The sequence below is a fragment of the Pezoporus flaviventris genome, unplaced genomic scaffold (assembly GCF_033815535.1).
Source record: "Pezoporus flaviventris isolate CSIRO_AGI_PZ_B2104156 unplaced genomic scaffold, CSIRO_AGI_Pfla_v1 ptg000031l, whole genome shotgun sequence".
Lineage (NCBI taxonomy): Eukaryota > Metazoa > Chordata > Aves > Psittaciformes > Psittacidae > Pezoporus > Pezoporus flaviventris.
In genome coordinates, this window is record NW_026892579.1 from 56432236 (window position 1) to 56457891 (window position 25656).

General features: G+C 51.2%; 1 protein-coding gene across 4 annotated transcripts; it reads right to left on the reverse strand.

The window, feature by feature from the left end:
- Nucleotides 1-2176: 2176 nt before the first annotated feature.
- On the reverse strand, nt 2177-12698 carry FNDC4 (fibronectin type III domain containing 4). Of its 4 annotated transcripts, none has more exons than XM_061461295.1 (7): nt 12503-12637; nt 8072-8213; nt 7121-7236; nt 6410-6614; nt 5410-5499; nt 4499-4632; nt 2177-3897 (listed from the first exon to the last, which is right to left on the reverse strand). In XM_061461295.1, the coding sequence occupies exons 2-7, from the start codon at nt 8166-8168 to the stop codon at nt 3865-3867; spliced, it is 675 nt and encodes a 224-aa protein (XP_061317279.1). In that variant the 5' UTR covers nt 8169-8213; nt 12503-12637; the 3' UTR covers nt 2177-3864. The 4 variants fall into 4 exon arrangements, with proteins under 4 accessions (XP_061317279.1, XP_061317278.1, XP_061317281.1 ...); XM_061461294.1 differs by having other exon boundaries at nt 2177-3900; nt 12503-12636; XM_061461297.1 differs by lacking the exon at nt 8072-8213 and having other exon boundaries at nt 12503-12698.
- Nucleotides 12699-25656: the final 12958 nt, after the last annotated feature.

Here is a 25656-nt window from a genome sequence, read left to right on the forward strand (position 1 = left end):
GGCCCAGGGTGTTCTTTGTTATCTTGGGGGGAGCTGGTCCACGCTGTGCTGGAGTGGTGCATCTTGACAACCTGTGAGTGTCGTCTCCACTGAAGAGCACTGACAACTAATGATGCTGAGGCAGGAAGGACACAAGCCTCCAGTGTGCCAGCTGGTCTCAACCTCTCCCCCTCATTTGCCTGCTCTACTCTGGGGTGCCTTTGCTCTGCTGCACGCCTGGCTGTGGTCCGGACACATGGGCAAGCCATGCACTTGGTTTCCTTCCCCAGATAGAGGAGGAGATGTCTACCTCAGCAGGATGTCTGATTTCTCCAGCAAGTTAACAGTTTGCAGCTGCCTTCTGTCTGAGGAGCTTGCTGCTGGGTTCCTGTATCATTGCAGCACATCTTGCCTTCTAAGGCTGGTGACACTGCCAGCCCCAGCTGAGTGGCCCTTGTTATGTGCAGCATGTGGTGGCAGAGCTGGTCTCCCAGCAGCTGCAGTAGGCAGGTGCTTGGGGAAGGCTTTCACTCTGGGATCCCTGCAGGTCAGCCAAGAGCTGCACACTGGTGTTCTCACTTGCGGTTTTGCATGTTGAATTGTGGGATCGTGCCTTTTCTCTCACAGCTGAGTGCACAGAGCAACCTGGAGATATTATTGGGGTTATTAGGGTGAGCAGGTCGTTGCCAAGTCAGCTTCCAGCACGGAGGGATGGCTGACCTGTTGGTGGTGTGGGTTTAACAGTCCTTGATGTGGCTTCCTGCCCTGCACTGAAGCAGGACGCTTGGCATCCATGCTGTCCTGCAGCTGAGTGCTCCAGGTAGTGCTGAGGGGTAGACAGTGCTGCTGCTAATGCTTCCACATGCTCATGGTTTCATTTGCCCTTTGCTGTTGTCCTGAGAATGACTCTTCACCATCTCCTTGCCACTGGGGAGGACAGTGGCCTCTACCTTGCTCCCTGGTTGCTGTCACATCTCTAGACAGAAGCATTCCAAACAGTTTAACAGCCTCTCTGTGGGACTTACGGTTGCTGAGGAGTGCTCTTTGCTGTGTATACAGCCCTGTATAGCTTCTTGCAGGACTTCTTGGGTGACAGTTCTGCTGTTATTCCTGGCTTTAACGAGCTGTTGGTGTAGTCAGTGAAGTGCTCCCTGAGACACAATCTCAGCCTTGTGTGTTGAGAACCTTTGCTAAGTCTGTTTAGTTTTAGTGATGTCCAAGCTAGCAATGAGTTCACCATCACTCACATGTGCTAGCACTGTCCAGTATCTCTTAAACTGGTGTGCTAGAATTGCTCCACAAGCCACACAGCCTTTTCCTTGTGCCACTGTGGTGCTGTTGCAGGGTGTCTGCTTGTAGGTGCCCTAGAAAAATACCTTTGTCGAACCCTGCTGCTGCCTTTTGTGTGCAGCACTCATCTCTGCAGTTCTCTGCCTTCCTGCACTGCCATGGTCTGGGAAAGGACTGGGGGCTTGGGGTTCTGCATCCAATTTTACATTTAACATAACAGGCTTTGTATGTGGCCACAATGACTGCATTTTGTCAGATGTTTTTGGTGCCTCTCCCAGCTCCTTGTCTCTGCTGCTTCGTTTCTTTGTGTGCCCCTGGTCTGGTTGAAGACCTCATGATAGTAGGCATGTGTCTTCCCTGACCCTCCAGGGCAGCACCTCTAAATGTTTTCCAGGGCACCAGAGCTTTTCAAAAACTCTGGTAGTTCTCTGACAGCCCTATATTTTTTTAAAGTATCTCCCTAAAGTTTAAAGTTAGCTGGCTAAACAAGGTGGTTTGTGTCTCTGGTGCTATGGCCACGCTCCTTGCAGCCCAAGTTACAGCACAGAAACACCTGCACCCCACCACCATGGTGCTTTTGCTGCTCAGGTACCCCTCTCCTCCCCAGACCACAGAGCAGCACAGGCCCTCCCGCCAGCAGCCTGCTGGGAGCTGCCTTATCCTCCTTCCTGGCCCTGCTGCCAGGGTGCCTCTGCTCTCTGTAGCCTGTTCTGTTGGTGCAGAGAAAGCAGCTGTAATGCCACTAAGGGTCAGAGGTGTGCAAGACGACCTTAGAGGACTTGCAGCTCTTGCACAGCACACACAAACAGGTCTCCTCGTAAGAGCCATACACACATGTTCAAGAAGTGCTGATACATGGTACCCACACATGTACACACACAAACCTGCACCTCAACAGGAACAATGCTGCCTTTGAGCCAGGATGCTTTTATTGAAAAGACCCTGCCACAGGGAGTCATTTATCCTGTCCCATTCTCATCTAGCCCTGCAGCAGGAGCTGAGCAGCACCTGGAAGTAAGAGTCCTGAAAGTGCTTTACTGGGAAGTTTATTCCTGGAAGACGATGGATCCTGTGATGCTTGAGTCCAGGGCTGCAGAGCCAGTACCCAGCTCAGTGACAGCCTGCAGAGCAGAGCATGGAGGGAGAGCAGTAGCCAGGGCACTAGTTGCCACCTCTGCAGCAAAGAACCTCCAGGTATCACCCTATTCCCTCCTACCACCAGTAGGAAGGGCTTGCCTGGGCTCAGCCTCAGCTGTGAACAGAGCAGTGCTGATACCCAGTGAAAGACTTCTGCCTGCAGGCTCTGGGGAGCAAACAAGCACAGTCCAAGCATCACCTTTTCACCAGCCCCTGTGTGGCTGATGGCTCATGTTGTCCTCCTACGAGCAGATTGGGCACATGACAACAAGCCAGCAGTCCACCAGCCCTGGGCATTCAGGGGCAGCCCTTTCCAACAGGACTGTGTCACATCAGCCAACCTGGTGCAAGCCACTGGTCCAGCTCCAGGAGTGGAAGCATCAGCAGTAACCATACCGTACCCCTTATGAGACAGGAGGAGCCAGGAGTGGGATATGATACTGTTGAAGCTAGTGTTGTCTCCGGAGTAGTGAGCTCTGCAGCACACATCCTGCTGAGACGTTGCCTGACCTAACCACATTATCTCCTCCAGGCAGCACAGGCACTGCACTGCCCCAGGGGTGCTCAGCAGCTCCCCCACAAACAGCTTGAATGTGTCAGGACTGAGCCCTAGCTGGGAAATGGCAAAGCTGCAGCCATGCTCTGGCACTGCCTGCTCCCATTGCTCTATGGACATCACACCACCCCACAGAATGGCTGTGCACTCCCTGCCCTTGGCTGCACACTTCGCAGGTGAGCCAGGTGCTGTGGCAGCACTAGCTCCTCCTGCTTTTTTGTGTCTTTATCCCCTGCAGCAGGGAGAGGCCTTGAAGCCCCTGCATGGCAATGATGGAGTGCAGCAGAGCCCCACTCTCCAGCAGGGATCCATTCTTTAGCTGTGCTTGCTGGGCCCCGCCCCGCAGATAACCCTGCCACCTCCTGGCCACGACTCCCCTGGCAGCACTGGGGCAAATGCCTGCATTGCCCCAGCCCCTCAGTCTCAGGGCCAAAAGGGCAGCTCCCAGAGCCCAGACACAGGAGCCGAGAGCATGGCCTGCTCCACGCTGCCTGACTGGAAGGTGTCCAGTGCCACAGGGCTGCGCCCATGCCTTTGGCCAAGCCAGCACGCAGGGACATTGCCTCCCCTCAAGCTGCGCCCCAGTCCCTCTGCTCCCCTTGGCTTGCCCCTCCGAGGCTGGTGGTGCGGCCCCCAACCCTTTCTCCACTCGGCGCTCCGCAGCAGCAGGGCAGCGGGGCCAGGCGTGCGGGATGGGCATGGCCACACACTGCATGCACGGCTGGGAACCGGCTCCATGCGCGTCCCTGGGCAGGTGCCCTCAGGAAAGCGTAAGTTCTGATACGCGGGTCTTCTTCGCATGCAGAGTTCCAGGCTGGGCGCCTGGTGCTGCCTCTTCTTCCAAGGCCTGCTTTGGCTCTGGCAGGATGCCCAGGACCCCAGACGCAGAGCTGGTGCTGCACCTACACCTCGATTATATTGACCGAGGGAGACTTCTTCTGTGAGAGAAAAATCTGCTTTAAGGCTCCGCTTTGCTAAGTGCCTGGGATGCAGACCCCACGGCAGAACCCCAGCTCCCACAGCAGGCACCAAACCAGCACACCTCTTCTACAAAAGGGCTGCCAGCTGCTGCTGAGCCCTCTGCCCTGAGCTTCCCATGAATAACCCGAGTGGTGATGTTCCAGAGCAGGCCTCAGTGAAGGCAGAAAGCGATCAGGGATAGACCAGTGCAGGAACCATAACAACAGCTCTTCAGCTGCTGGAACCCCCTCCTGCCTGAACCTGCCTATGGGATGCAGAAAAGGTGCAGCTTTGGAAGGGCATGGTGAAGCGGCTGTCACAGTGAGAGGGCAGGTACCACCCTGCAAATGTGGGAGCTGATACTATCCTGCCATCTCTTCCAGTGTTTCTCGTGCAATCGCCCATGAAGCACACACACACTACTCCAGAGAGACCAGGGCTCACTGCACTCTAAACCCCCTCAGTTTTTAAGGTAAGAGCGTGAGCTGGGGTGTCCCTGGAGAGAGCCAGAACCTGTTCAGACAGCAAGCCACAGCAGACACCATATGCCATACCTCCTGCCAGCCCTTCCCTCACCTTGCTTCGCAGCAGCCCTCCGCTCGGTCGCTCTGGTGTGCTGTGCTCCGAGGATGGCTTTGTCTTTTCCTTGTTGTTGTTGGAGTCGTTGTCCTTGATGATGTCGTACTGTCTGCAGAAGAGGGCAATCACCGCTGCCAAAAGACAGGGGATGTCTTACTGGCCCCTGCCTCCCCACCCCCAGCATCCCAGATGGAAATCAGCCAGGCCCAGGGAACCCTGGGGTGCTGGTCATATAGAATCAGAATCATAGAATGGTTGGGGTTGGAAAGGATCTTAAGATCATCAAGTTCCAACCCCCTGCCATAGACAGGGACACCTCACACTAGACCATGTCACCATAGGCACTGTCCAACCTGGCCTTGAACACTGCCAGGGATGGGGCAGCCACAGCTTCTGTGGGCAACCTGTGCCAGTGCCTCACCACCCTCACAGGGAAGAACTTCTTCCTTATATCTAACCTGAACTTCCTCTGTTTAAGTTTAAACCCATTACCCTCCACCTCTGCCATAACGGACCACCCTAGGCACCTAGGACAAAGAGAGATTCCTGAAAGACACCACCAGAAAACCCACATTTATTGGGAAGGGAGCTGGGGACAAATGACTTCCCATTCACAGCAGCTGCATATGATCAGTCAGGTGCTGACATAGCTCCTAGGCTTCCTTACTCCCAGGGCAACCTGCTGTTTGCTAGAGCACTGGCTTGAATCAAGTGCTGTACAGGAGCAAATCACCCATCTTGCAGTTTTAGCAGACTGAGGCATGACCTCCTACAGAGATTCAATGGACTTACTGGAAAGGATGCCAGACCCTTACCAATATGATTGTACCCTCTTGAACACCATCCTTTTCATGGGCCCTGGACTGCACCTCTGCACGAGCCTGCTGGAATGTTCTTGTGGCACTCACCTGCCCACATGAGCAGCACAGCCACAATGATGATAATCTCGCCTGTCTGGAGCTGCCTGTCTTTGTCCAGCCCTTCCATGGTGATGTCACCTGCAGAGAAGAGAAACCAAGCAGGGCTGGCAGCAGGTACCTTCCCACCAGAACCTACTTCAGGAGCAGCAACACTCGAGGATCTGAGAAGACCCAGAGGAAGGAGGCCCAACCTCCCCCTAACAAGCATGGGTATAGGACGACATCTTGGCTGGAAAGAGGACATGCAGCCTGTGGCTTTCCTGTGTCAGATAAACTGCACTCAATACCAAAGGCAGTCAGGGATTCTAACAGCTTGTTTGGGTTCAAGTAGGGACTGCACAATGCATGGGAGTAATCACTGAGGTTACTCCCTATGTAGAGACCAGGGTAGGTTAAGAAGGCCCTGAGTCCAATACAAAATTACTGAGGGGAGTAAGTAATCTGCTTGCCCTGTCTTCTCCAAATCTCCTTCTTATGGCTAGTGCTGGAGACAGACTCCCATGCCCAGTGGACCCCCTCTGGGCATCATCTCTCTTGGATTCTTGGATTATCTATCATGGACCAGCATGTATACAACCCCAAGGCAAGAAGGCACTACGTAGGTATGAGTAGGAAAGGAGAGTGGAGCTCCATCATTTGTCCTCTGGTAGCTTGCAGGCTAGGAGATCTGAGAGCCCATTCAGTATTTGCTTCCTACAGGCAGCAGCTGAGCAGGTCACAGCAGTTGTCCTGACTATAACCTGCTTAGCTGAATAGGGTGCCAAGACTTGGGTTAAGGAGGGGTGTAAACCAGGTCTTGGGGACATCACCATGGCCATAGTGCAGTGTACAACAGCAGCCTGTATAGCCCTGCTACCTATCATGATCCCATGTGTTCCAAGCAGCCTGCTACTCAGTGCAGCACCTTCCTTGCTGCGCATGTGCTATGGAGACCTCCACATGTGGACCCACTGGCAGCACTTGGGCAAGCTGGTAGGAGCCGCTTCACCTTGGTTGGAGCTGTTGGAAGGGAGGCGGTCGGTCTCCTTCAGGGTTCGGAAGTGGACACGCTTACTGGCCTGGCTTTCTCCATACAGGCCAATGCTCTGCACCTGGATGATGTAATCTGCATCCTCTGCCAAGTCCCACAGCACGCAGGCACGGTTGGTGGTGTTCACCTCCCGGATGAAGCGCTGCATCTGTCCATCTTGCCGCTGCCAGAGTGAAGAGCTGTCATCCCCAGGAGGCTGCTCCCAGCAAGACCAGCCTCAGCCCCCTGTCTGCAGGGCTGTGCTGGCCCTGCATGCTGCCCTTACTCCTCCCTTCCCAGGCAATCATCCACCCCTGAGGTGGGCCAGGCTGGCCAGCACTTTGCTATGCAGCATCCCTGTGCAGCCTGAGAGCCAGGTGCCTCCCTGGAGAATTATCTGGGGCTGCGGAGGTGGAGCAAGGCAATCAAAGAAAGGTTATATCATGGCTGAAGCACCATCATCCAGAGAAATCGCAGGGAAGCCACTGGTGGGACAGCTACCCCCAGTGCAGCCCACAGTCTGCTGCCTCCCACCAGGATGGGTGGCTCAGACACAGCACCCTGGTTTCTCAAAGGTGTCCTCAGACAGGTGGTAGAGGAGCTCCAAACTGCAGCAAAAGGACTGACATAGGAGCATGCTGGTAATCAGTGAGAGGGGTCCCCTGATCCCTGGGGATAGAGCCTGGGTACCTGCTGTAAGATGGCATAGCCGATGACCACGTCTCCTTCTGGGACGTCCCAGGAAACTGTGGCAGAGTTTGCCTTCAGCTGCGTCACAGTCACGTTGACAGGGGACGGTGGCCTGTCTGGTGAGAGGCAATGCACAGGAGAGAGGCAAAAGAAGAAGTCTCAGAACAGTCACTCACCCCCGCACACCACCCTGGGGCGGCCTCTCCATAGCAGCATGTTGGCCAGGGCTACAGGGAGCAGCTTCTCCAGTGAGTCTGTCCCCAGGAGGGGGATGGCACAGCAGGTCCCACACAGGTCCATGGGGCTGAGCCCCTGCCATCACTAACACATACATGGCATGGTGCTTCTTGGCCTGCTGGGCAGCTAGTGGGGCTGGAGGGAGGTGTGCAGGCACAGAGCTACTCCCTGCCTGTGCACCTGCCCTTCTGTGGCACCTGATGGCTTGGGCAGTCTTTGCTCGCTGGCCAGGGCTCCTCCCTGCCTGGCTGCTGGTGAGAAATGTGCTCACTGCACACCTCACCCTCTGCAGTGTCCTACAGCCAGGAGGGAGGACAAGCTCGTGAGGCATCTGACTGCTTCTTCTCTAAAGGGCTTGCTAGCAGCAATGGGCAGATATAGCCCATTGCTCATAACACGTGTTCCATGTGAAAGGGATTAGCAATGCTGACCACGTGCCCAAGCTGCCAGACCCAGCTAAAGACACATAGGGCCCACAGTAGGCTCCTTCCACCTTGCAGACATCAAAATGGGAAACGCATGAAGGCCTGTCCTAAGAAAAGAAAGAATTAGAATTTAAGAGACTGTCGTGACAATTTAACCAGTCCCTGCAGCTCAAAATAACATGAAAAGTGCCTGCAGCTTGTCTCAGAGTGCTGCAGAGACCCTGCTATCAGAGAGAATGACATTCACATCAGTTCTTCACAAGGACATCTGCTTGCAGATCTGAAGTACCTTCACTGCTGCTCAGATGTTCATCTGTTGCTAAGTTTACTTCATTCAGCTCCAGCACTAGCAGAAGCAGGCTGCCTGACATGATATACTCCTGCATAGCCTGGACACAGAGAAGATTTCTTGGCAATGAAGGCTGGCGTTTCTGTAGGGTCCAGAAAATCCAAACAAATCCTACATTAATGCAAGTCTTCAACCAAGACTGTGATGGTAAAAATCAAGCTTCTCTAAGCTCTGGGGCTGCCCCGTGGATATGCACATCACTGAATGCCTGGCATACCACTCAGAACTGCGTAGGAAGCAGCCCAAACACAGTATTTATATATCAACTGTGACAGAAAAATGGGGCAGCTTTGAATAAACACACTATGCAACTCAATCTGGCCATCTCATCTGCCTGGAATTACTCCTTGCTCTAGAGTGAGGAGGAAAACCCAATGCAGAAGGCAGAGCTGATTTCCCCAGCAGTGCAATGCCATCGGCTGCAAAGCTTGCAGCAACACTCAGCCGTTGCTATCCTTCAGAAAGCTAGCCTGACTGACCCATGCTCTGCACCATCACTGTTTTGAGGTTTCACAGAACTAAGAGCATGGCAGGATCCTGCATCGGAACAAAGACCTTCATAAAGCTAAATTTTGTCTGGAAATTACAAGCAGGAGCACATGAAGAAAGAAATTGAGGCTGCTGTTCATGTATCCTCTCTCACTGTAAACAAGACAGCGTCCTTCTACAAGCTGCTTGTGTAGTTCAATGCTGAGATTTATAAAGATAGAAAAAGAGCCCCAGAGGGCACCTGAGAACAAGAAAAAGAGATAACCAGAACACCACCAAGTAACACATTTAGAATTACTAGGAAAGGTAATTTCTGCACGTCAGCTATTTAAATTCACATCTGAATAGATGCAGCTTCAGAACAAACCAGGAGAAGGCTGTGATTCCCACTCTGAGAAAGGTAGGGTTGTGGTCAATTGTGGGCAATTAAGACATATAGGAGAGTCATCCACAGAGCCCAGAAAACACATTCTCAGAGAGACACTGGGGCTGCATCACCAGTAGAAGCCTGCTGCATCACCAGGAGAGTCACTGGAGACAACACGAGCAAGGACATCACGGGATGCTGCACCTTCTCTTTCAGAACAAGAGGCTGGAAAACTGGAAAGGATTTAAAGATAGACCCAAATGTCCTTTATTCCACAAAGAGTGTGTCTCCTTAGAGTTTTGCCAGCGGGAATCTGATTCACAACTCTAACCCATGAGAGGGAGTCTCTGAGCCATGTCTTTATCTGCACATCCTTGTCTTCCACCAGCAAAACAGGCTGAATAACACTGCAGTCCCCAGACCTGGCCACTGACTGGAGCATGTGGATTTTGTGGGCACAGGAGCTGAGGTCCCCATAGATGTGGTCTGGTCTTCCACTCCAGCCATGGCCTGTGTGCAAGTTAGTTGTACAACTAATGACTGAGCAGCAGACAGCACCTTGTCAGCCAGCAAATAACCACTCCCTTGCACTGTCCCAAGCAGAAGCATCTTAGGGGTGGCTGCAGTGTTTCTACCAGCCTTCAGGTTGTCCAACCGGACAACTGTAGCAGAACAGTTGTCCAAGGCAACCTCTATGCTAGCAAATATAACGAGGTTAGAACCACCCCAGCAATCGCATGGTGGAAGCTAGTTCTGGGAACTGCTTTGTTCTGAACCAGCCAGTATGGGCCCAAATCACCCTAGGGTCTGGCTCAGGAGTCAACACAAGCTATGAACCGTTCCTACTAGGTAGCACTGATGCGCTCCCCTCCCTGGAACTCATGTGCTTAGTGCTGCAGATGTGACCAGACCCTGCCAGCTGGCCTTAGGACAAGAGCAGGACAACAGGATACATCTACAGTAACAAATTAGGTAGCTTTTTGCATCTAACAGAATGAGAAGAGATCTGAACATGCCCAAAGAGGGCTGTTGGACTTCGCAACCTTTAACTGCATCCAAAGAAATTAAAGGCAGGGTCTGATACCTCAGGAATGTAAAAGTCTGTGGATGGAGCTTGTAGCATGCTGCCTGCTCTGCAGAAGAATTTTCTAGGCTTCCACAGGGAGCCCGGCCGGCCCAGCCCAGGTTTCCAGGCTGGGGATGCTGAGACGTGGCCCTAGGGCTGAGTCACTCCATGGTTTGAGAACACGGACACTGCATTGATCCACGAGCCACACTGCTGGGTGCACACAGGGCTGACAGTATTGCTGGAACTGCACTTAGCTTGCACAGGCTCTGTGCAGGGACCTTCACTCACCAGCGGCAGAAGGGCATCCTGGGGAGGACACCACCCTGATATCAAACACAGTACACTCCAAGCCAGCATGATCTGCTGCTACACCCAGAACCAGTGCCCAGATGTCCCACATGGAGAAAGGGGCAAGAGGACATGGGGACACAGCACAGTCACAGCACACATGGCTGGTCAGTGCTTCAGGTCTCATGCATTGTAAACACACTTTGTGCAAGCTCCAGGTAAGCAGACCTGAACCCGTGTGATGGTAAGACCTGAAACTGCCCAGGCTGCAGTTCTTCATTGGAAAAACACTTCACTGGAGTGTCCCTTGGTCAGTTTGTTATTCAGAAAACAGCAGAAAATACATTCCTGAGCACACAGGATTTGCACACCTAGCATGAAGAGACGTTTCAGAAGCTGAAGCTAGAGAAGTTCACCCTAGAAATACAGGGGCAATGTTTAATCCCAAAGATATGCAAGACTGAAAGCTGGTATGACAAGAACTCCAAGGAACAGCTCTGTGAGCTGGAAGCTTTGTGTATGATCCTCACGTTAAACCTAACATTCTCCATCCGGCTCTGCAGCTGAGGTCAAAGCAGTTTCATGCCAGAGCTGTTGCCATAAAGATCTGTGAGTGCAAGGGCTCCAAAAAAATGTACTCTTTTGAAGCCAACTATTAAAAACATTCTGTAAAGCCAAGATGCTCTGGCAGCCTGCTGGGCTCTCTGCGAAAAGCATGCCCCAGTAAAGCCCTGCCCAATGCATTAATTGCTAATGGGTCTGCATCATTTATAAGTTATCCAGGTTCACTTTTGATTAAAGGCATATTAAGAAAATGGGCACCACCACAGAAAGAGCAATCACTTACTTAAGGCCTGGCACACCCTTTTGTCCTGTCAGCACAGCAATGCGCTCCTTTCAGGCCTGCTGAAGAGGTGGGAAGAGTTGGCCCAGTGTGCTGGAGCCAGCACTGCACCCTGAGGCTGGGCATGGGCACATGGGGAGGGCTGACCTGTGGGCAGCTGAGCACTGGACTAGATCTGCCACACCACCTGGCTTTGTAGGTTAGGGAAGGGGCCAGACAGATGCCCTTCAGGAGTGATGCTGGCAGATAGGGTGCTGCACAGGGACGGGGTACAGCCCCACTGACGTCCTCCCCATCCTGCTGTGACTCCAGAGAGGGGACCTCACCTGTCCCTCAGCCTGTGCCCTTGGGAGGGCTGCTCAAGGGCACCCAGATGTTTGCCCAACTTATCCCTGCAGCAAGCAGATAAGCATCAGACTGCACAGCTAAAAATAAGTGCCCCCTTTTTAACAACCCTAACTGCATCTCTTCCCTAATTTGTCAGGCCCTGAAGTACATATTTTGCAAAGAGACTAAAAACATGTCAGAACATATCAGGACATGTCTGATACTGGCAATTCAATTTAATATCAAGGGGCAAATAGACAGCAGAAGGCTGCCACTGACACAGGGTCATTCAGACAAGTCCAGGGAAGAAAAGACAGAGTTACCCCAGGGTGCCGACAGTGTCTTAGCAAACACCAGCCCAGAGAAAGCAAGGCAGGAAGGCACAGGAACAGCCTGTCAGCCAGCAGCCCAGCCTACAGCACTGGAGCATCCCTGCCAAGGGGCATTAACTCTCTCAGGACTCGCTGGTGAGGGACAGAGACGCGACACGGGGAGACCCTTCCTCCGCGGGGGACATGGAGAGCCCACAGTTCCCCACCGCCTCGCCTAGAAGTGGGAGGCTTCGGGAGCCAAAGCCACAGGCAGCACCTCCAGGTGCCCCCGGCGGAGCCTGGTGCCCTCCAGCGCGGGCAGCACGGCCGCACCATCGCACCCTGTGCCACGGGGAGGGAGCGGGACGCGACGCGGCCGAAGGCATGGCCAGCTCGGACAGCACGGCGTCCCGCGGGGTCTGCCCGGGGGCCGGAGCGGCAGGACCAGGCCTCGTGGTCAAGGCCATACCAGGGACAAGGGGAAACCCTCGGGGGTGTACGGGGGGGCCCCAGCCTACAGCAGCATCCGGCGAGCGGCGGACGGCCCAGACGGAGCCCGGCACGGTCCCTCGCGACAACCCCGCGTCCCCGCCAGCCCCGCCGCAGGAGGCAGCTCGGGCCCCGCGGCAGCGAACGGGGCGACACGCGTCCCCTTGTCCCGTCCCGCCGCACTTACTGGCTCGCACAAGGCAAAGGTCGCAGCTGAAGAGCACCAGGACGGGGTTGAGGAACGCCGAGAAGCGGGCCATGGCGGCCGGCCGGACCGCTGCCCCGGCCCGGGCGGCAGCTCTGCCACCGGCCCGGCTCCCTGCACCGCGGGACGGAGCGGGGCCGAGCCCCGGCCGCAGCGCGGGGAGGGCGGAACGACCGCCAGGACCTCCCCCGGCCCGCTCCGCCCTGCGCCGCCCCCCGAGCGGCACCGCAGCGGCTCCGACACCGCCTCCCAGCCGTATCCCCACAATGAGCAGCGCCGCCCCCCAGGCTGAGCTCCCCACAGCGCCAGTGCCAAGCCCGAGGGCTCCCGGTGTGTGTGTGTCAGCGCCGTACCCCGCTCCCCATCAGCGCCGCTCCCCGCGAACACCAGTGCCCGCCGCATGCTGTACCCCCGGGAGCCACCAGTGCCGACTGGCCCCATACAGTCTTCCCTCGCGCAGTGTGTTCACACGTCTTTTGTTACACAATCACCTTCCCCGCTCGCAGTGTCCTGGTGTGGGCACTGCTCCTGCACCCATGCACAGCTTCTCAAGCCCATGGCTCCTACCCTGCTGGTTTGTCCCATGGCAGCATGATGCCTCCATGTCTGGCAGAGGCTGGCGGCCGCTCCATCCTGCTGCGATGGTATCTATGTGTGGAGAGTGGCCAAGCGCTGTGCAAAAGGATCCAGGACCCTGGAGGGCTCCTGTGACGAGCCAGCCTCACAGACCCACGGAGCTGCAGATGCAGAGTTGTCACCCATCATCCTGATCCCTTTCTCTGATGATCCTCACTCGTGTGGTGCCATCAGTTAACAACTTTAACCTTGCAAAATTCAGGGACTTGCCTGAGCCTTTGGCAAGAGCTGGCCCCAGCAGAGCTATGCTTGGTCCCCATGGGTTACTCCTATGGGCAGGGGTCTTGTCAGGAACATGTGGAAGAGAGCTGCAGTTGGAGATGCTCCTGAATTAGGGCACCCAAATGTTTGGTAATGGGACAGACACCCTTAAGCCCCATTGTGCTGTAGACCTATCTCCAATATGAGCTCTTGCTCACCTGCTAGGGAACTCTGAATGGAGGCAGGGAGACACTTTGAAGTATTGCTGAGAGCAATCTTTGTTAATCTGTGGGATGCTGGCTACCCTGGAGGTAACTCCATCCTCATTGCTGTCTAGGCTGCTACTCCCTCAGGCTTTGGGACAGTGCTTTCTGCAGGGCCAGCTGAGCTGCACTGCAGTCCACAGGCAATGGTTAACTATAAATGCCGATATTGGGTGCCCCTTCTTGCCTTCCATCTGAACAAACAGATGTTCATAGAATCACAGCATCACAGAATGGTTTTTGTTGGAAGGAACCTTAAAGGTAATCCAGTCCCACCCCCTCTCTCTGCTTGCTGGGGAGAGAACTTCAAGGAAAGCCAAGGGTAGAGCTGGCACCTGCAAGAATATGACTGCAGGGGGGTTTAGTGGAACACATTATTGTCTCTTCTCTGCAAGACCCATTCTCACTCACTCTCTGTAGTTGTGTTCTGATCCACACTTGGTTATTACAGAGCTGTTAACCTGGCGGGTGGTGTTAATATTGACTACTCCATAGCCTGTCTTTGCCACCAGCCATGATTTCAGGTTCTTTTGTCACTGCTGTCTAGCATTGGTTCTTCTATTCAGGCAGCCCAGTGAGCAGCAAGCACTATGTGTACCGATGTCAGACAGCTTCTAGTCATGCTGCAGCTCTAACCTGAATAACCCAAGTCAGGTTCTTCCTCCATACACTGAATCATGGGCATAATTTCATACTGTGCTTTATTCTATTGGCAATTGACTTCTATTAATTTGGTTCATTTGTATTTTAGTCGATTAGTTATTTTACCTGCATACTAAGCTATTACTTCACCTCCAATTGTTATCAGCACCATGACTTTGCTTCCTGATACATGTATGTTTGCATATATGGAAGTTTATACCTGACCACCCTTGGCCACTACTGTTGGCTGAAAAGCATTCCCAGCCTTCATACACCCACCAGATCAGTAGTCCTGGATGTGGGAAAGGACATGCTGTGCTACTCAGGGCAATCCTGGGAGCTCACAATCATCTCTCTCCAGTGCCACACCATCCCCTTATGGGCTGCATTGGAGAAGAGCCCTGTGACTGTGCACCAGGAGAAGCACAGTGTGCTTTAAGAGCAGAGGAGGGCATTTGTATCTATGGGTTCAGTCTGTAAATAATAAATACTGAGAGTGCAAACTCTCCACACGTATTTTATTATCGTTTGAGTGTTTGGGGTTCTGGCCAGGCAAAATTCAATTTGCAATCACAAATCAGAAACTAATACATCTAAATTGCATCACATCACCCTGCTGTCATGTTTCTCTGCCCAATATTGAATACACCAGCAAGGGTTCCCAGTGCAATAGGAGTTTATTTCTGCATCTATGCTCATGAACCTTGGGAGCTGGGAAAGTTTTAGTTTTATGCTTTTGCCATGCCATACTTTTTATCATATAAATGTTATTGATTAAATGAAACCCACAATGTATGTGTGCATTTTGTGACCCTAATCTAAACCTTAGTCAGCTTTTAACTAGTGTGAGGCGGGTGTTCACAGATTTATGGAAAGAATTAACATGACATGACCTGCAATAGCTGAGTCCTAACCTCTGTGACTGAGCTGTGACTGTTCCCTTCCTGGGACCCCACACTCGTGCAATTATTTCCCCAAGAAACACCAAGTTTATGAACGTCTGTGTGAGTGTCTATGTCCTCCGTCCTCTCTCTGACAGAGCAAGTCAGAGAGGGTCCTGTTCGGCCTGTGTTTGCCTCCAGAGAGCAGCAGAATAGTGCTGCCAAGGCTGAAATCCTGACTGCTCCAGCTCCCTGCTGCAGAGCCTCCAGTGGCCAGCTCCGACCTGATTATGCCTATGGAAACATCCAGCAGCTTCTGCTGTGACTCCGGGTGGCCTTTTCTAGGTGAGCATCATCCTTCTAACAGTGGCAGGCTGCCCTAGAGGAGGATGCCAATGCCAGATCTGCCTCTGCACCCCCAGGCCCTGTCTTCTGACTACTCCCATGACTGCCTGCCGTGTGCTCTCACTAAAGCTGCTGTGGCTGCTGTTCTGCATGGGCTGTCGTCTTGCCTCGTGCCTGGAAGATAATGTCCAATGTATGTTGTGAGGGTTCATTCACTTCAATTCAGGTGCTGCCTGCTCTATCTTACTTCTCTCTCATGGAGGTGGAATTGGCTCATTGATCCCTTGCAATAATAACAGTGGAGGGCAAAGTTACAGCAAATCACAGATATTTTCTATAAAGCTGATACAGGCAATTCCCCCATTGTCTTCAGCCAAGGAATGGGATCAGATCCATCACCAGCTTGTGGATATCAACCCCTGGATACCTCATGAACTTCATGAAATTAAGAAACCCCATTAATAATGCCCAATCCTTTTTTTTTTGTTCATTTGGTGATGGTGGTTTTTACCATCTGCTGCATAATTGGTGTGGGGGAATTCAGTGCTGCCCAAGAACAGACATGCATACTTTTGATTATCACAGGGTATTGTGAAGTCAAGAATTATGCTGTGTAATTATGTGCAATGGGAAAAGTAATTTATTCTGTTGGGTTTAGACCAGCTGCCAAATTACGTCTTCTGGTGCTTCCTGGCTTCTATTGTAGGAAGCAGTTAATAATTGTTTGCTATGTATATGCACTGCATCATTTGTGACACTGCAGATCCTTGTCAGCTTTCTCAGCTGATAATTTCTTTTTTAACCTTTTAAGATGGGACAGCTAGACAGCATATGGTGTTTGGGATGTGGGTGTCCCGTGTATTGATACACTGATTATAATGTTACCACTCAGCCCTTTCTCAGATCATTTACACCACATGAAAACATTCAAGCCAAGAGCCTAGTAAAGCTAAAAAGAGATCTGACAGGTGTGTTGATAGCAAAAGCAGCCGGTATTATCATGGTCATGGAGCGCACAAATGATGGCAGTTACTGAGCTTCTTTGCTTATGAACTCAAATCAGCTTCTATTGAAGCAGATGCTTTGTGAGGCCACTCCAAAAGGGAGATGTGCCTGAGGGCTGGAAGAAAGCAAACACCACATGAGCCACCTCCACGCTGTGTCTCTGGTCTGGGCTCTATCCCTGAGCACTGACCCTGCAGCCCGCAGTAGAGATAGAGCTGCTCACCTTCTTCCCCTCTTCTTCCTTGCCCAATACAGGACATTCCGCACCAGGAGCCTGGAGATGCTGATGGAGGGCCAGGCAGAGGTGAGGATTCTGCTGTTCACCCACCCCTGGCTGTGCTAGGTATGTGTGGCCAGTGGGGTGAGCTTGTGCAGGAGGGAGAGCTCTGGCTGCCACTTGGTGAGCGGAGAGGGTTGCGGAGCCATGAGGAGTGCCTGCACATCCTTGGTGGTGCTGTTGAGAGGAAAAGGGATGTGAGAGCCTGGGAGGGCAGAAGGCCCAACCCTTCTGAGCTCAGGCTGCTGGTGGCTCTTTCTGCTATGGGGCTGCTCTTTAAGCCCAGCCTGGTTCTTGCAGGCTGATGCCAAGCAAGGGCCTCTGCCAGCCCCCTCCTCATCAGGGGAGTTTGGAGAGAAAGGCAGGAAGGCAAAGCAGCTGCAACCTGGGGAAATCAGTTTATTACCAATCAGGCTAGGATAATTAGAAATAAACCCTAAATCTTAACGGTTCTTCCCCCTACCTTTCCCTTCTTTCCGGGCTCAACTTCACTCCCAAATTTTCTACCTCCTCCCTCCCAGTGGTGCAGGAGGGTGGGGAATGGGGGTCCTGGTCAGTTTGTCACACATTGTCTCTGCTGCTCCTTCTTCCTCAGGGGAGGACTCCTCACACTTTTTCCCTGCTCAAACATGGGGTCCCTCGTGCTGGACTCCTCCATGAACTTCTCCAATATGAGTTCTTCCCACAAGCTGCAGTTCTTCATGAACTGCTCCGGTGTGGGTCCCTTCCATGGGTGCAGCCCTTCAGGAACAGACTGTTCCACTGTGGGACCCCTATGGGGTCACAACCTCCTTTGGGCATCCCCCTGCTCTGGTGTGGGGTCCTCCATGGGCTGTAGGTGGATATCTGTTGCACCGTGAGCCTCCATGGGGTGCAGGGGCACAGCCTTCCTCACCATGGGCTGTACCACAGGCTGCAGGGGAGCCTCTGCTCCAGCACCTGGAACACCTCCTGCCTCCTCCTGCTCTGGCTGCAGGGCTGCTGCTCTCACATACTCTCACCCCTCTCAGGCTGTTGTTGCACAGAGGTGCTTTTTTCCCTTCTTAAATATGTTGTCACAGAGGTGCTACCACTGTTGCTGATGGGCTCAGCTTTGGCCAGTGGCAGGTTTGTCTTGGAATCAGTTGGCATCAGCTCTATTGAACACAGGAGAGCTTCTATCACCTTCTCACAAAAATCACCTCTATAGCCCTCCTGCTACCAAAACCTTGGCTTGCAAACCCAATACAGAGTCCCTAAGAGGGAGGTTTAGGCAAAGCAGCTTATGGTGAAAGCCTAAATTAGCCCTGGTTGTTTAGCCTAGAAACTATGAAACAGAGGGGGATGTGCTGACAACTTCTTTTTATATGCCTGACAGCTGCTAGGTATATTCAAAGCTGCTGCAGAGACTGGAATGGTCTGTTCTGTGTCTGGGGGTAGGACTTGAGCCCATGTTGGCCTGGCCTGCATGGAAGCCAGGGCTAGATGCCACTGTCAGTGTGAGACTGGGTGATGCTGATCTGGTTTCCAGCTTCCCGTCCAATCCCAAGGGCTGTCTTTCCTCTGACACCTCCTCGCTGGTGTTTATTCTGATTAGGACCACAATAATTTGCCACCTGCATCACTGACACTGGGACCTACTCATTGTGTTTGCTTGTGCTCACTGTGCAACTGATCCCATTATCTGGGAGCGGAGCAGAGGTTCCCACATGAGGAGAATATGCCTGCCTGCCAGCCTGGCTCCTCCTCATGCCTCTGTTCAGCACAGGTAGCACACCAACCTGCAGTGCTCCACAAAGCCAGGTGGAGAGCCAGGGTTGCTCTCTAATGGAAAGGAGGGCAGATCTGTGCAAAGCCTTCATGTTGCTGGCTATGGGGCAGGCAGCTGTCAGGGACATGGCACAGCAAGACTAGGCACTAACTGGGCAGCACATGAGATAGAGCCCTGTGTGACTGCAGTATTACATGCCCCTAGCATGGCAGTGGTGTGGTGGCAGGGAACCTCCCTCTCCAGCACAGTGTTTGCCCTGGAGTACCTCTGGCATGGAAGTGGCTGGTGGCCAGGGACATCAGAGACCAGGTTACCTTGCGCTTTGACATGGCCTGTCCCTACAGCAGGAGGCTGGGCTCCAATGCAGTGCCTGGAGCTGGAAGTGTCCTCCCTGCTTCACCTCTGCTCCACATAGCAGCATTCCTGTGGCAGGGACATGCCTGTCCTCACCTGCTCCTGTGCTGGCCCAACCACCCTCAGCTTGACTGGGCTACACTGCCCAGTGAATAGTCACAGCCCTGCTCCAACTGCTCAGTGCACTCTGTTTATGTCCCACAGCATCACAGAGCTGTTGTGTTGCACTAGACCCAGATACTTATCAAATCCCTGTAGGCTGAGACAAAGGCACAGAGATCCCTCCCAGCCCCCTCCAACCACAGAAAGCATCATCTAATACCTTCTGATCCAGTCTCTTTGTTGTGTCCCACTCCCAGGAGTTAATGCCATCTGTCCCAGCCTGTGCTGGGATTGGGATCACGTCCCCCTCCTCATTTGGGAGCTGTGGATATTGTAGGAGCTGTGGCTGCCCTATTCTTGGCAGCGTCCAACACCAGGTTGGTTGGGGCATGGAGCAACCCAGTCTAGTGGAAAGTATTCCTGCCTGTGGCAGGGGGGTGGAACTGGATGAGCGTAAGGCCCTTTCCAACCCAAACCATTCTATGATTTGATCTGGAGATTCCTCTGCTGGTTCAGAGACCTGCTGTTGGCAAGGTCTGTATCTCAGTCCCATGGCACTGAGCACCTGCTGGCTTTGCTGTGCTTGCTTCCAATAAACTGTGTTGAAATTACTGTGGGTAGTTTCAGCACAGGTTCAGGTTATGGTTCCTTGTGATCGGGATTATTTGTTCTTCACCAAACCCACAGGGTACTGAACCCTGCTGTTTGTGCTCTCTGCTCACTCACAGTGGGATGTCTATGAGCACCAGTTATTGCTGAGGTCTCAGCAGCCAGCACTGCAGTGCTCACACCTCCTCAGTTCCAGGGGAGCTCTACTGAGACAGGAACCCCAGGAAAAGCTGCAGAAGGAAAAAATGCACTCTTAGAGGCATATTCAGACAGAAGCATTGGTTCTTGGATTTATCCCGTGTCCAAATGCGTTGCAGACTTGTCAGGAAACTGAAGAGCTACCAAAAAATCAGACTGTTGTACTATTAATACATCTTATGACATGGGATATATAGATGGATTGTTGTAGAATTGAAAGTTTTAAGACTGTTTATGAACCTGTCTGGACAGGAGGAGTGGGTTGGAGGCAAACACAAAACATTGCAGTCAAGGGAAGACAAAAGAAGAATTGGTTTAGCCAGGAAATTATCAGCATTAATATTAGTGATAATAGTTTCCCATGTGTCTTCCATTTGCTTAGCAAGAATCATATTATGAAGCTTGTTGAATATAATTTAGAAGTGAAGCCCAAGAAATTCCCACCAAGGATGTCCTCAGGGGCTGAGGCATCTTCAGAAAGTCTGTCTTGACAGTGGCCAAATACACATATTTATTTCACTCCATGTGCCGCATGTGGCATGTTCCAGAGCCGGTCCTGTCGAGTCATTGCATTTTACTTGTAACTTCCTGCCAGATATTTAACTGTTTAAATATTTAAACTTTGGGGAAAGAAAATATCCCCCCATCCCCAACAAACAAACCCCTAAACAAAACCCCCACAACAAACCCTTAGCTTGTTTTTACTACAAAGGCCACTTAATGTACAGCAGGACTGGTACTGCAGCACTGAACTTTTCAGTAGCTTGCCCTCCAGAGGCACTGAAGCAATGAAGCGATGTAATGCAGATTCTGCATCTCTGCAGCACAGCATGGAAAATGGTCCCTGTGGGGGGACTTTGCCTTGGTGGCAACAGGAGGTGCAGACAGAGGCATTTCTTGAGGAGCATCTCTTGGGCATCTTTTGTCTAGTCCATCCCAATGGCATTCCAGGGTCACAGCAAGGCTTGCCTGGCCCCTCTCAACTCTGCCCTTTGTCTGTAGAAGTCTGGAAATCTGGTTGCATACGTGCAACAGCTTGCCATTTAACTGTCTGGATTAATGATACAGTGAAAGGCTGGCAAGGTAGGATGAAGTGACCTGCAGCGATTGGTGGAGTGCCCAGCCCTTGTTGGACCTGGACCCGGCCAAACTGCAGCAGTACCTGGCTCTGGGCCTTGCAGAGTCTGCCTGAGCTGCTGTGTTCTGGGGCCTGGACCATGGAAGGGATGAAGAAATACAGGCTTGTCATTGAGACACCGGATCCTGGCAGGTGGGAACTGAAGACCCCTGCATGTTTTGGGTCAATCTGCTTCACCTGGGGAGGGATGGAGAGAGGAGGAACTGGAAAGTGCCTTGCCAGGAGCTGGTGCCTGGAGCATCCAGGAGATCTTTTCTGCTCGCTGCTGCTCCATGCCAAACTGCCCTTGTCAGCCACTCTTCCCCTAGCATTGCCACCCTCCTTTTCCACTTGAGATTGGAACAATGAGGACAGATCCTTCTGAGTAGCCACAGATGGTGCCAAGATGCATCCTCTGTGCCCTTCATGTCTGGCTTACAACACAGATTCATGTGTTATCACAGAATGGTTGGGGTTGGAAGGGACCTCTGTAGATCATCCAGTCCTAGAGCAGGTTGCACAGGATCTTGTCCATGAAGGTTTGGAGTATCTCCAGAGAAGGAGACTCCACACTAATCCGGGAAGCCTGCTCTAGTGGGAACCCCAGACAGTGCATAATGAACTCTTCTTTCTAGAACATTGTATTTCACAGGAATCACTCCAGCAGAGATCTTTAAAACTGCATTTTTTGTTGATCAGCTTTTCCAGAAAACTTTGTTGTATAATCCAGCTTTTCATTGCTTTCATTTGTCATCAGCTTTTTTAATCTGCAGGTTTTCTTTGCAATCGCTGTATAATTTCATTGGCATTCTCGATAAAGATGACAAATAGCTGCAGGCTCTGGATACTCTAGGAAAAAAATCCTTGTTTACTAACTAGCATTTAATATGCTGTACCAATACTTGTATAATATGTGGGGCCAAGCACAATGCCTACATGAATTTATGATGTCCTACGTTTACCAACCTGGACACGTAATCAATCACAAAATGCTTACAGAAAATTGCTCTCTGTGAAACCACATTGGTTGGTTTTTACTTACGATATCCTTTAATGTCAACTGTTCTGTTAGTTTGACTAGATCCCACACTGATCAGCTCCACTTTCACTGACCATGCAGTTTACTCTAGAGTCCTGTTTCATCTTTTCTTGGAAGAGGAGCAAGAATATCTCACTGATCTGGGGGTGCTTTTTTCTTCTTAATTCTCAAGGATTTCTCCATTGTTCAAAAGGTTGTTGAAAGTTATTAATAATTCAGAACTTTTCAGATTACTTACCCTGCAAGTTATCCAGTGTTGTAGTTTTAGAGATGTTTAAGGTTTTTTAATGATGCCAGAATGTCCAAGGAAATGGAGTTGTTGTGTGGAAGTTTGCAGGAACTGTGAAACAAGGGATATATCTTATGCAGAGACAACACAGGCAATTTGTCATTCCTGCCTGCATGAAACAGCCTGACTGCTGTGTGTGCACATGGGAGTAAAATCACTGCAGCATATATCATACACTTGGCTGTATAGCCATATGGAATACATCTGACTTGGTTATTTAAATCTCTGTTGGTGAGGACACAACACCATTACAGGGAAGCTCTTCCACTGTTTTATTTTCCTTGCACTAGTATTACCTGTAACTTGGATGTTTCCTTGTGCAGCTGCAGTGCTCTTGTGAGCAGAGCCAGGGCCTGGGACCAGAGCAATGTGATTCAGTGATCTGAACTGCCTGAGCTGCTGTGTCCTTTTGGGGCCTGGACCACCAGTGTCACTGTGGGACACCGCTTGACGGTGATGCTAGTGATGAAAACAACTCTAAGCATGACACTACTTCTCCAAGCATTGCTTGGCTCTGAAGGCCGGCTGCCTTCAACATTAAGTAGGTCAATTTCATAATTAAAATACAGCAGGATTAACACTGAGATTGGGGGTGGTTCTCTTGGGCAGCTCTGCTGAGACATTAACTAGTGCAGTGTCCCTCTTTATGCATGTTGTATCAGGTCCAAAAATCCATCTGCATTATGCTCAAAGGTTTTTTAAGTCAGAAGCAGGTAACCAAAGCCAGTTAGTTGCTCAAATAAAGGCTTTATTTTATCATAGAATAACCATGAACAGAGAAACAATCCTAGTGATTCCTGGATGAAACAGAACCAAACATGAAGGTTATGAAAATCATGACCTCATGACCAGGGAGGGCTCTTAGCCCCCTGCATGCTGCACGTCATGCTTATCCATGTGTGTGCTGTGTGGACAGAAAGGTCTATACTTCACCTGCCCATGGATGGCCCTGCTCTTTCTGGGCATCCAGAGCACAGCACTGCACGCTGGCTGTCAGTGCTCCTGCTGCCCTGGATGAGGACAGATGTGGTCGACGTGGTGCTGTGTCTGTGGGCAGCTGCTTCACCTCAAGGAAACCAGAGGCCAGTCTGTGCAGCAATAAGGGTTACAGTAAAGAGAAGGACTAACGTGCAAAGGAATGATGGGGTATGAAGGAGGCACCAGGATATCCATAAAAGGAAGACAGACTTCACACATCTCAAGTATTTTGAAATCAGGTAAAGCTCACAAGAAGACTTTTCCACACATCTTCAATTATTTCTTGCTGCATTGATTTGAATTTACAAAAGATTTGATCAAGTCCCTCACCTAAATCTTTTTAAAAAGTGAGACTGCCATGCATCAAACTGGATGGTTTTCTTGGTTGGAGGTTAGAGGAAGCATTTGGAGATGTTTGGCATTTTCAGGGGAGTGAGGCCACTGGGGGTATCCATAGGGATCCACATTAACACTGGGCTGTTCAAGATTTCCCCCCATGATCTACAAAGTGGGCAGGGATTAAGACCATGTTTGAGGATTACGCAGAGCAGTAAAAACTGAAAGGTAACCACAAGGAAATGCTGAAGCATTTTAGAATACCATGGTTAGAAGATGGAACAACAGGTGAAATTCAGTATAATAAGATGAAAGGCACCCAGTAACCTCTGTACATTGCACTTACATCCCTCAGGCTCCTTCAAAGATACAACATCCTTGTCACTAAATTGGAAAGAGATGGGTTTGATGGGTGGACTACTCGGTGGATAAGAAATTGGCTGGAAGGCAATATCCAAAGAGTTTCAGTCAACAAACATCTCAATGTCCAGATGGAGATCAGCAACAAGTGGTGTCCCTCAGGGGTCCCTGTTGGCACTGATAGTATTTAAAACTTCATCAGTTGTAGTTGGGGGGGGTTGAGTGCAGGTCTGCAGATGACACTGAGCTGTGTGGTGCAGTGGACATGCTGGAGAGAAGGAATGCCATCCAGAGAGACGTGGACAGTCTTGAGGAGTGAGTGCATGTGAACCATGTGAAGGTCAACAAAGCCAAGTGCAAGGTCCTGCACATGTGTTAGACCAATCCCCAGTGTCAATACACACTTGGGGGGGATCCATGGATGGAGAGCAGCCCTGCAAAGGATTTGGAGATAGATACAAAAAAAAAAATGGACATGAGATAATGTGTGCCTGCAGCCCAGAAAGCCAAACATTTCCTGGGCTGCATCACCAGCAGGTTGAGGGAGGTGATTCTCCCCCTGTACTCTGCTCTGGTGAGAGCCTGCCTGGACCACTGCATCCAGTTCTGGGGCCCACAGTACAAGAGACATGGACCGGTCAGAGAAGGGCTGTGAAAACACAGGGCTTGAATGTCTCTCCTATGAAGAAAGGCCGAGGGAGTTGGGTTGCTCAGCTTGGAGAAGAGGAGGCTTCGGGGAGACCTTATTGCAGCCTTAGGCATATAAAGTGGCTTATAAGAAAGATGGAGAGACTTTTCAAAAAGGCTCGCAGTGACAGGGCAAGGAACAATGGTTTCAAACTGAAAGAGGGTAGAGTTAAGTAGGAAGACTTCTTATGATGAGGGCTGTGAGACACTAGCCCAGAGAAGCTGTGGATGCCCCATCATTGGAAATGTTCAAAGTCAAGTTGAATGGGGTTTTGAACAACCTGATCTAGTGAAAGGTGTCCCTGCCTATGGCAAGAGAGGTAGACTAGACAGTCTTTAAAGGGCCCTTCCAACCCAAACCATTCTGATTCTTTATTCTATACCTGTATTTGCAAGATGTTGCAGATGCAACTGATCTCAACAACAGACTGAGCAGTAGCCTCATGGATGCTTTAACAGTTGTAAGCCATAGTACAATTAGCTGTTTTATTAATGTTAATTTATAGCCCTGGATACACGTTGTTGCGGATTCCCTGATTAAAATACCTTCCTCATGGCTGTTTTCCAGTGTTCTCAGAGCAGTAGAGCACAGCTACAGTTATACTGGGTAGCCTGCCTTAGTCTATCTACAGCAAGATGCAGGTGCTCCTGCACAGATCACACTCCTCAGCAGCAGTGGACTATGCTGGTGCAGCAGTGCTATCACCTTTTACCAGCTTGAGCCAATCCAGCAAACAATCTGCTGTAACACTAATGGAATATGAATGGACTACTGGATAAGGATTCTTTTCCACACACAATATTATGTGGGAAAATATGTTGTTGATGTAACTACAAAATCCAGGTGGTCACAAAGTATCCACCTGGAAGTGTAATTTAGAAAGCAGGTCTGGTCAGTAACTCACAAATTACAGTAAAAAGGACTCTAGACTGAAATTCACTAAGAAAAACCTACTTTAATTCATTGGTTTATCTTGTCCATCTATTGGATGGGAAGGCAGTAAACATGTGTGGTCAAAGGACAGCTGTGTAGATTACTGAAGAGAAGTAATGCAGACATCTCAACG